Source organism: Neomonachus schauinslandi, chromosome 3, assembly GCF_002201575.2.
Source record: "Neomonachus schauinslandi chromosome 3, ASM220157v2, whole genome shotgun sequence".
NCBI classification, from domain to species: domain Eukaryota; kingdom Metazoa; phylum Chordata; class Mammalia; order Carnivora; family Phocidae; genus Neomonachus; species Neomonachus schauinslandi.
The window spans coordinates 166,788,555-166,800,797 of record NC_058405.1 but is presented as its reverse complement, the minus strand read 5'-3'; the positions used below and the strand labels follow the sequence as shown (position 1 = coordinate 166,800,797).

Here is a 12,243-nt window from a genome sequence, read left to right as displayed (position 1 = left end):
GGAGAGAGAGAAGCAGGCCTCCCGCTGAGCAGGGAGCCTGATGTGGGGCTCGATCCCAGGACCCTGGGATCATGACCTGAGCCCAAGGCAGACGCTTAACGACTGAGCCACCCAGGCATTCTGGTATTCTTTTCTTTTGGAACAAAGTTATTCTGAAGTTTATCTGAGAGAATAAATGTTGAATAGCTAATAAAATTTTTAAAAGATCAGTAAGAAGGAGGTGCCAGGTAGCAAAATTGTAAAGCTATAATCATTATTTTATTGTGGTATTGATGGAAGTCAGATCTAGGAAACTAAATATCCTAGAGACAGTCCCAACTGTCCATTATATGATAAAAAGGTGGTTTTTCCTATCAGTGTGGGAAGGATGGCCTCATCAATAAGTAATAACAATAATTCTTATGAAGCATTCCTTAGACGCCACTACTGGTTGAAGGGCTTTATATCTGTTGATTGCTTTAATCTGTACAGCCCTGTAAAGTGAGTATAATGATTTTCTTCCTTGACTGATTTTCCCAAAGTCACATTTGAGTAGTGACAGGGTCAGGATTCAAGTCCAAGCAGTCTGGCTCAGAGTCCATGTTTTAAACAACTAAGTTTCTTCTAAAATCAGTGGATTAAACAATGACTTTTTGGGGAAAAAAAGAGATCTCTACCTCATACAGCACATTAATGTTCATCCATCTTAAATTTATTTTAAATACATTCCAGATGGATTAAAGAGTTAAATGTTAAAAGTGCTGTCTTAAAAGAATTAGAAGAAAAAAACTGATGTATTTAATGATGATAATGAAAATGATAATCATAAGTAACATTTACTGAGTGCTTATGTGTAGACACTCTGCTAAATATTTACTATTTTTTCTGATTACATTAGGACATTTAAATGTTATAATCATCAATTCTGGCAAGATGTGTATAGTAAAAAGAGGACCCTCAAATATTTTAGATAGCATTAAGAATACAGACCTTTTGGGAAGTACTGTGAAATTAATTACAATGCCTTTAAACTATGTATTCTTTAAATAAGCTCATTGAGGAAAAATAACTTTACTTGTGCAAATGTTTACTAAAGTGTTAACTGTATTTTGACCCAGTAAATCCATTTCTGGTAACCTAGCCTAATGCTTAATATAAAACCACCTTTATTTACAAATCTATTCATTTTACCATTATTTGTGTTAATGAAAAATTAGAAACAACTTAAAGAGCATAATTGAGATGTGGTTAACACAGTGGAACATGCAACTTTTAAAAATATCTTTAAAGTTCATGTAAGGATGGAAACATCAAAGAATGTCAAGTAATAGAAAAGGACAAACATGTTTTACTTCTGTGTATGGTATGATTATAACCATGTAAAAATGTTCATTCTTCTACCAACCAAATGCAATGTGTGGGTCTTTTGGGGATCCTGATTTGAACAACTCAGCTGTACACATACACACAATTTTTGAGATAATGAAATTTGAACACACATGGCTGTTGAATATTAATGAACTTTGTTAGATGTAATAATGCATGTGGTTATATAAACACACACACACTCTGTGTTTCTTAGAAATTCAAGCTCACATATCTGTAGATGGGATTTGCTTTAAAATAGGTAAGCAAAAAAAAAAAAAGTTGGGGAGATGAAACAAGATTGGTCACTAGTTTGTAATCGTTGATAATGAATGATAGGTATAGGGGAGATTATTCTTCTCTTCTTCATTTGTGTTTGTTGAAATTTTTCCACAGTAAAAAGTTTTTAAAAAATTGAAAGCACTAAGGACAAGGAGCTGTTGTCTATGCTTAGGGAAAAAAGACTGAAGAAATACAGGAAAATATAGGGTTATGTTCAAATACTTTTTCATGATACAATTCGTCTACTTGTGATTTATACTGAGACTAATTTAAAAAAAAAAAAAATGCATGCATGAAGGTGATTGTTTTAAGAATAACCATAATAGGAATATCATGAGGATAACAACTAGCTCTAACAGCTAGGGGATAGTTAAATGATATTATCTCTAACCAGAAGAATGTTAGGTAACCATTTGAAAAAATAACAATGAGTGAATTAATCAAATTTGAAAAATACAGTTGTACATATATTTAAATGAAATTACATTTGAAATGTGAATATGAAATGTATGCATTTGTTTCACTAAAAGGAATATACAAAAATGAAATTATATGCTGTTAGATAAGTGAGATTAGGTGATTATATTATTTCTAATGTTGTTATTTATCTGAAATTTAAAAAAGGGCAGTGTAAATGTGTTAGGCACAGAAGTAATAGTAACGTATCAATAATGTAATGACATGCTAGTAATGGGGGAATTAAGAGCTAGGAACAGAATATATTTGAGATGAATGCTGCAATATTATTAGGCAAATCAATGAAGTACATTCTATTGTATCCCAATCTCTCCGCCCTTATTTACTTTCCCTACCACTCCCAACCCAAATAATTAAGCATTAATTAGATTTCATCCTATGTAACCATGTCTGAAATACTGGTCATTATTATTTGTTGTTAGTGATTTCTGTAGAATTAAATAAAACTAGAGTTCATTTATTGACCACTTACTCTGTACCAGGCAGACTAAAGAATCAAAAGTGAATCACAGGGAATCAAAGAAATTATAATGTAATAAGAGGAAGCAGACACACAAACTATTAAAATGATGTGGCCACAGATATGATAAAAATAGTCTAAAAAGAAGAGGGAGTATGTAACTCTGCCTAGGGGAAGGCAAGAGGAAGGGAGGGGTAAGAGTAATGGGGAGAGGGCAAGAGGAACTCCAGAAAGATGGTGATGCCAAGTATGGCTTTAAATACTTAATTGGAATTTAGAGGAAGAAGAGTAAAGTGTTCCAAATCATTGTTTCTCAAACTTTTACGTGCAAACAAACTACTTGAGGGATGTTGTTAGAACGCAGTTTCTGATTCAGTAAGTCTGGAATGGGGTCTGATTCTGCATTTCTAACAAGTCCTAGGTGGTTCAAATGCTGTTGGCCCATATTGATTTTAAAATGAAAACAAACGTGATTTGTCATGGAGACATAAAACTGTGATGTATTCAAGTATATACAAAATGCCTGGTATTATAGGGTAAATTGTGTGAAGGTAAGTAGATGGATGTTTGTGTGCTTTGTCACAGAGCTTTTATTTATCCTCTGTTGTCCAGAAGAATTTTAAGAATGCACAGCTGACTCAGGTAACAAGTAGGGCAAAGACAAATTGTAGTGGGTTGAAGAGTAAATGATTAGTTGCCAATTCTGAGGAAATACCAGGCAAAGCCAATTAAGGGCCTGTACTCATCAAAATATGCAGTCATGAAAGACAAGACAGTGGAACTATTTCAGATATAAGAAAACTTTAGACACATGACAACTAAATGCAGAATGAACAGAATTTTCTATAAAGAACATTATGGGGCGCGTGGTGGCTTAGTCGGTTAAAATGAACAAATTTACAACTATGGACTCTTAACCGCTTAACCGACTGTTAAGCGGTTAAGCGGCTGCCTTCAGCTCAGGTCATGATCCCAGGGTCCTGGGATCGAGCCCCGCATCAGGCTCCCTGCTCAGCGGGGAGCCTGCTTCTCCCTCTCCCTGCCGCTCTGCCTACTTGTGCTCTGTGTCAAATAAATAAAAACCTTAAAAAAAAAAAAGATTATAGGAATAATTGGTCCATAGTTAATAGTATTAAATTTGATTTTGATAGTTGTGTGGCTATGTAAGACAATACATGTTGACAAATTTACAGGGACATTGTGTCAGCAACTTAATCTCACTGGAGTTCAGAAAAATAAAGCAAATAAGATAAACTTAACATTTGTGGAATCTGAATAAAGGGTATATGGGACTTCTTTTTACTATTGCAAGCTTTCTGTTAGTCTGAAATTATGTTAAAATGAAGTTGATTTTTTAGAGTGGACAGATGAGAGAGAAACAGTGGCACCACAACCCACACAAGGAGGCCAAAACCTAGGGCTCAGGCTTCTCCACCTACACTTCTTCGTATCTAAACCCATTATCAGTATGATCTTACTCATTTGTTTCAAACATGCTCCTGTCTTCATTTCTACCACTTTCAGAGGCCAATCTAATGATCCCTTATCTATACTGAAATAGCCTAATCAATTATTTCCCTCCAATCCCTGTAGCTAGTGACCTTTGGAAAATGTAAACCTGCCTACGTCACACCTGTTCCCCACCCCCATTCCTTAAAATGTGTGACAGAGGGAATATTATAGGAGACCCCTAAAGCCCTACCTACCTAGGATGACTCCTACCTGTTCGTGGTTCTTTTTCACTATACTTCCTTACTCTATACTAACTGCTGTTCCATTGTCAAATTTATCTGGCTCCCTGTTGCTTTGGGCCTTTGTACATACCATTCTCTCTTCCTTCCCCTTGCCATCAGCGATTTCTGTTCATCTTTGAAATCTATCACTTTGCCTGGGTACTTTTCCTAGAGCTGTTATATACTCCCACTAACTTCTCTAAATAGTACTTCTCTTTTCTGTTACGCGTTGGTTGCAGTTGAGATGTCTATAAACTCCATTAGCGGCAAGGATCATGACTGTGCTCACCAGTGTTCCCAGGGTCTAACACAGTGCCTGGTGTGTAATTAGCTCTCTGAAGTTAATGAATAAATGAAAGGGAAGAAAGGGAAGGCAGGAGATAGGAGAGATACCGTGTCAAGGTGTGTTTTAGGATAGAATCTGGGAGAGGATTTTGGAGAGCAAGAACTGAAAGGCTCAGAGGGTTATGAGGAGGTAGAGAATGTGTAGTTTGATTTTGAGTTGTCATGTATTTCCTACTGTTTCAAGAGTCCGTTGCAACCTTACAAGATACTATGGAAAAATAAGTATAAAGAAAACTCAAGTAAAATTCAGTAAAAAGTACCACCTTAGGGAAGGTTGAAGTTTCTTCAAAAAGGTATTTGCTTTTAGAAAACAAGAAAGGTGGTGACTTGCTTTTAGAAGAGAAGGGCGAATTGACTGGAATTTGTTTTAAAATACTCCAGAAATGTTTCCACTAAAACAAAAGAGAGGGCATTATTGGAAGCCCTGCATGTATGAGGCTTATTATACATTTTAAAACCTCTCACAATTCTAGTTACCCCTTTCTAGAAAGGGGTTTGGAATTATGACTGCCGGTTCATTTTGTTTTCTATTTACATTTAACATCTTTCTCTGCATTCTTTTGGGTGGTAAGAAATCTTGGGGGCCATCTTAGAAGTCTGCCATTTTCCCTGAGCTCTTTTTTCTTTTTTTAAGATTTGAGAGAAAGAGAGGCAAAGGGAAAAGGGAGAGTCCCAGGCAGACTCTGCGCTGATCTCACAACCTGAGATCATGACCAGAGCTGAAACAGAGTTGGGCACTCAATACCTCCCTGAGTTCCTTAAAGTCACTGTTCTGTTTTCCAGCAGCTAGTTTTGCTTTGTCAATTTGATCTTCATTACTTTGCAGCAATCCTTTTATCCCTTTTTCTGGTAACTTTTAGGATATCTTTGTTGTGATGTATGATTCAGATTTCTTTTCCCCACTTGACACTCAAATGAGTTCTTGAAATCTTAGGGAAAAATTTTTGTCTATCATTTCTTTAACATTGCCTTGCATTCTGTTCTGTTGCCCCATTTTGGTTTGCCCTTTTCTCTCCCCATATTTTCCACCACTGTTTGAGTTGTACAATTCCTCTGCCAACCCACTGATGGTCATGTTCAGCCATGTCCATTCTGTTACTTAGCCCAATTACTGATGGTTGTTTTTAAATATGAACAATTTTATTTTCCATTTCTGAGGTCTCTCTAAAGGAACCTTTTGCCTGTTTCTTTCGGCACTGTTTTTTTTAAGACTTATTTGTATTCTGTGAATCCATTCACTGTTTCTTGAGATGGTTCATTTGTACTTCATTTTTTATGGTGTTGATACTCAGATTTTTGGAGCTTTGAGTTCTCACCTTTAAAGTTGATATTCACTATTAAGACTGTTCTGCCACTGTTATTTATGAGATCCTTTTCTCATGGATAGGGTAGAAATTTGCACTCAGTACTATTTTCAGAAAGCAGTTAGGGACGGGCAGGACATACTTCAAAATGAGGCACTTGGACATTGCTTTCTCTACCCATCCACTGCTCTGTCCCAAGACTCAGATTGTTACCTATTAAGGCAGATAATCTCAAGGAGTGTGGCTGAGAAGTTGGCATGTGTAATCATCCTATCAGATAACTATCCATCTAGGTAATTGTCCTGCACCATTTCCCTTCCCTCCAGGTCTAGAGCACCTTTGATGATCCTATTTTTGTGGCAGCACTTTCCCATGTGCTTTTGCACTGTTTGCTCTTCCAATTCCCTATGATATCAGTCTTTCAGAGATTCCTCACAAATTCTGCTTTACTTACAAGTTCCCTTTTATTGCTTGCTAATGTGGATGTGTATGTGCAGATCTTTGCATATGTCTATGTATAAACCTTTTGTCTATTATTTTTCGGGTGTTTTGTCATCTTGAAATCAGAGTCCCAGTTATTGTTAGTAGACCATCCTTTTTTTCCCCCTCAGTGTTGGTGAGAAATTGGCCCTTCAGCCTGCATTTCTTTTTCATCTCCAAACCCTTCAAAAAAGAAGCCAATTTGGTTACTAAGCCAGTACTGGAAATACGGGGTTCAGATAGTCAGTAATAATCATGATGAAACTAATTTATTGAATACTTATGTCAGATATCCTTCTAATGACTATTACAGGGATTAACTCATTTAATCCTCATAAGCCCATGATAGCTGCTCTTATCCGTTTTACAGATGAGGCAACTGAGGCACAGAGATACTAAGTGACCTAAAAGTTTGAGAGAATTCAGTGCTTTTAAAGTGTAAGAATGGTGCCGGGTACTGTCAGTTTGATGAAATCTGGTTCTTGCTCTCAAGAGGTCCCTATTGTGATTTTATAGACTCTTACTTGATCCTGAATTACTTTCAGATTTAAGGGCGAGTGGGGAGCTAACTTAGGGATTCAGATCATATTCAGCCAAGATTTACAAACCTGAAACAACTTCCTAAGATTTTGTAATTTAGAAGACTTTGAGAACAGGTAACCTTTTCTTTTCATCCCCTTCAAGTAATGGAGCAACTATAGGAAAATGGGCACTTCTTAAAGATGTTTTTAAGGAATCTTATTGGGGTATTTTCAGTTTAGGAGCATTCCATTTTGATATGTAAGTATTTCTCTCATTGTATGTCATTTTGAACTGGTGAATTAATGTTCTGCAATGTTGTAAGTAAAAACAAATTAACATGTTCATTATGTGTTAAGGAAAACTTCACATTTCCTTTCTATTTGTTTTAGTACATAATACTTCTCTGAATCAGTGGAGAAATGGATATTCTCCTACATGCAAGCCTCAAATAAGGTCAGAATCTTCTGCACAGCTGTTCCAGGGAAGAAAGAAAAGACACTTGAGTGAAACAGCATTAGGTAGGTTAAATGAGGATATGAGCACTAGTACTAAAAAGTGAAAATAAACTGATCTTCAAAGAACCTCTGCTTCATGGAAATTTATAATCCAGAATAGTCCCTATTACACAAAATATCCATGGTCCTATGAATGTTAAACAGCATATTCACGTAGTCAATTCAGGACTGTTTGTGGACTGGGCATCCATCTGCTTGATGGCAATTAAAGATTTCCTTCTTATATTCCCTAACTTGTTATCTTCTATGGACTGTCCTCTTGGACAGAACTTAAGCCAACGCTGTGTTCTGGACTCAAAATATGTCAGTATAGAGGTGCCTTACAACCATTTCTGGTACTTACGTGGAGGTGTCAGTTCAGTGAAGCTTCCTTAGAATTTTGAGAAATTGGATGAGATTCACCTAACGTAACTCAACCAACTAGTTCAATTTCCCTTAGGAACTTAAAGTTCCAAGATGATCAATAGACATCTTTGAAACTAGAACTCTTCTAGTAATACAAAGTGGGGTTTGTTGTGGGGATTTGGGACTATCGGTTTCCAGAGTTATTGCAAATAACAATTAAAAAACTTACCAGAAAATATGCATTTTAAATGGCAAATTATTTATGTTTTGGTTCTTGTTCATTGTTCCAGTGGACAGAACACTATTTACATTAGTCAATTATTCCCCAGATGTATTATGTCAATATACCCAATAATTTAAAAACTGCATTCAAGATGTATTGGACTGTAATTATACTTAATGGATTTAACACGTTTATCACTACTATCTCTAGAAATGCCACCATATCAGCCCAAGTCACTACCTGATCATCACTACCTGATCATCACTACCTGATGAGCTAGTGTGGCACAAAATTAAACTCCTAGCCACCACCAGAGATATCATTGTGCTTTTTAGTACCTCAATCTTAAAGACAACCAAGAGTCACCTTAGCTTTTGAAGAACTTACATACACACACAGATCTTCCTCTCTTAACTTACGACAGGGTGACATCCCAATAAACCCATGGTAATCTTGAGTCAAAAAAGTATTTAATACGCTAACCTACCAAACACCACAGCTTAGCCTCAAATGTGCTGGGAACACTTATATTAACCTAAGTTGGGCAACATCATCTAACACAAAGCCTATTTTAAAATAAAGTGTTGAATGTCTCATGTAATTTATTGAATACTGTACTGAAACAGTATAGAATGGTTGTATGGGTAGAAAATGGTTGTTAAGTGTATCGATTGTTTATCTTTGCGATCACATGGTTGACTGGGAGCTGTGGCTTGTTGCTGCTGCCCAACACGAGTATCCTACTGCATACTGCTAGCCCAGAAAAAGGCCAAAACTCAAGGTACGATTTCTACTAAATGCCTGTCACTTTTGGGCCATCATAAAGTTGAAAAAGCCTAAGTTGACCATTGTAAGTTGAGGATTGTCTGTCTATCAACACACAGGAAAACTTGTATCTCTTAATAAGATCCATTATGAAATTCACATTACCTAAGATACAAAATGTTTCACTTGAATTGATCGAACTTCAAGTTTGACAGAAATACAGAAAGACGGGCGCCTGGGTGGCTCAGTTGGTTAAGCGACTGCCTTCGGCTCAGGTCATGATCCTGGAGTCCCGGGATCGAGTCCCGCATCGGGCTCCCTGCTCGGCAGGGAGCCTGCTTCTCCCTCTGACCCTTCCCCCTCTCATGTGCTCTCTGTCTCTCTCATTCTCTCTGTCTCAAATAAATAAATAAAATCTTTAAAAAAAAAAAAAGAAATACAGAAAGAGAACAAGATCCTATACTACAGAGAAGTAACTAGATAACTCCCTAGAGTGCAGAACACCTTAACATAGGTCATGAAAAACAAACTTCCAGACTGCAAGAAACCTAAAAGACAATAACCAGTTTCAGTATATGGATCCTGATTTGAAGAAACTACTAACCATAAAGGACATTTTTTAACAACTAGAAAAATTTAAATGTGGACTGGGTATTAGATTTTACACTACACAGGAAAATACTTTTTAAGATCAGAAGTAAAATAAGAGTGGTAAATAAGTGAATAAATATATATTCACAAATAGGGAATCAAAACAAATGGAAAAAGGAAACATGGAAGAAACACAGAAAATACCAAGAATAGTAGCAAAGTTCTAATCAAGATCTTGAGAGAAAAAGAGAAATTCCATCCATGCAATAAGAATAGGATAGTATAAATGAGTGACAGACCAATGACTTAGTAGAAAAAGTCAAGGAAATCTCCCAGAAATTAGAACAAAAAGTCAAAGATATAAGAAAATGAGAAAATAGAGAAAATTAAGGGGATTAAGTCTTTGGAGGTTAACATCCAAATAATAGGCATTACAGAAAACATGAACAGAGTAAAGAGAGGGGATGAGATGTACTGTATAAAAACTTGCCAGGACCCCTGAAAATGGAAATAATTGTGACAGAACTATGGGTAAGATTTTAATTTCCTTAATTTTTTGATACATAAATTTTAAAAAGAAAAAAATTAAACAGATAGGGAATCATGTTACCTAAGTAGGAAAGTAACTTTAATACCTATCAGTCCTGTTTGATGTATGACATTCTCAACGGTTCTTTCCATGGCAGGAGAAAGAACTAGATTTGAAGAATTTGCTTTTCAACGCACAGAACCAGGATCCCATAGCAATTTTACTGCTGTTACTAATGTCAATGTTGTATCAAGAACCCAGAATTCATCATCACAAGTAGGTTTTTTTGCATACTGAACTCTAAAATTGCTTTATAGACTTAAAACTGGCTGATAAAAAAACTTGCAAAATCTATAAACAGCCTTACTTTACCAGCACATATTGGCTTATTTAGTAGTATCTTATTAGGTAACAATAAATCTGATTAAACTTTTTTTTACTAGTGAGCTAATAACTCAGTAATCCTTGATTATGGCTTTTTTTTTTCTCTGTGTGAAAAACTATCATAACCATTCCTACTCCTTACCAGGAAGCTTAATAAGAATCCAGCACTCGTGTTGTTCTTACTATTTTGTCATCTGGTCAGAGAATAGAGGTTAAAAGGTAAAAGGGTTTAGAAAAAACTGTAAAGCTCAGGGACCAGGAACACATAAATGAAGAGTATAAAAATGATCTTTACTAAATGTCACACCAAATATTTTCATAGTCTTTCCTAATAAGGAAGTGTGTTTGTTAAATGATCATTTTCTTGACATTTAGGGTGCTTTATGGTAACCTTTGGTAAGAGTTTTGCAACTTAAGGCATTCATGTTTTTTATGGTCTTAAAAATAGGCTTATAGGTATGCACACAGAAATGTACACTGCATACCTGCCAGAATGGTTTTACAGGAGATAGGCAGCTTTCCTGTTATTTCCTAACATTTTATAGTCAGGCCTATCACAACATAGTTATAAAAGATGTAGAGTAGGCCTCAGGAGAGGAGGGCAGCATCGCAGGTAACTAGATATTGTGGTAAAACTGCTATGATCCTCCTTTGCAGAATACTGCACGACGGAGACTGAGAAGTGAGAGCTCTTATGACATAGATAATATTGTGATTCCCATGTCATTAGTTGCCCCAGCTAAGTTAGAGAAACTCCAATATAAGGAAATACTTACTCCAAGGTATGTATACTTACATCTTTTTATTTGCTCTTCCTTCTTTTTCTTGAAGAAACTTAAATTTTCAGAGTGAAGTTAAAATTTTAATTAATTAAAGGAAGATGCTCCTCTCTCCCTTCTTCCACTCCATGGAGGAAAAATGGTGAAAGAAACCTTACTCATGCTGAAAAAAAGTGCCATATATTATCACTTTAGTTGTCAACTTTTATTACGAACTGGGAATTCCTAAAACTGACTTACTCTGCAATCTTAGTCTTTTATACAGTGATACTTAGTTATCTCTTATGTATGTGTGTATGGATATATATATATAGAGAGAGAGAGAGAGAGAGCACAAAAAGGTACTTAGGGATGTAAATCAGTAACAAATAATCCTTGCTCTTTAAAATGGAGTTTTGCACAAGGCGGCAAAGTGTTCAAAGAAAGCAACTACCTTTGCAAGGAATATTCACATTATAAGACAGTAACACTTGTAACAACAAAAATAAGAATTTGATGTGTTGTTGCCAAGTCAGCAATAAATAGATTAGTAGGGAGATGTGGGAAGACATCATGAAGGAGGGAGAAAGAACAGTTTATTTACACAGGGGAAACCACAACAAAGGCACACGCTACGCCAGAGAGAGATTTTTGTGTAGGGTGATAAAGTTATGGCTAGAAAAGGAATTAGAACCAGATTCTAGAGGTCCCAGAATGCCATACACAGATCTGCTTCCTACTGGCAGTGAAGTTATTCAGAGTTTTTGTTTTTTTAAGCAATGATGAAAAACATTTTTTTAAGAACGTGAATCTGGTACCAGGAAGTAGGTAGAAGAGGTTGGAAACAGATAAAAGCTCAGTGACAACTACAGTAATTCCTACCCATCTCTATTCTGATTTCAAATCTTATTTCTAATTACTTTGAGGTATTAAGAACTCTTAATACTGTAGGAGGTATTATGAGAAATCCTACAGAGAATCTATTGAGATCTTCTACATAAAAGTAAGGAGTAACATTTGTGCTTACGATGTTCTGCAGCAATGATGTTTTTCAATCTACTTTGGAAGGCTGGAGCTGGCTGGTTGGGTTGGTTGTTTAAATACAGAGGAATTCTGTGATCCAGTAGTTAAACCTGAGAGGCCATGCTCTCCCCACCCCTCCCTCCCTGCCAAGCCATTTTATCAG

At 36.1% G+C, this 12,243-nt stretch overlaps 1 protein-coding gene across 3 annotated transcripts in view; it reads left to right on the top strand.

Moving 5' to 3' along the window:
* KANSL1L (KAT8 regulatory NSL complex subunit 1 like) overlaps positions 1-12,243 on the top strand; it is a 149,527-nt gene that overhangs the window by 131,165 nt on the left and 6,119 nt on the right. For all 3 annotated transcript variants that reach the window (XM_021703298.2, XM_044913730.1, XM_021703297.2), the window contains exons 9-11: positions 7,337-7,465; positions 10,073-10,191; positions 10,957-11,081. In XM_021703298.2, the coding sequence (XP_021558973.1) occupies positions 7,337-7,465; positions 10,073-10,191; positions 10,957-11,081 (373 nt within the window). The remainder of the gene's footprint in view (positions 1-7,336; positions 7,466-10,072; positions 10,192-10,956; positions 11,082-12,243) is intronic.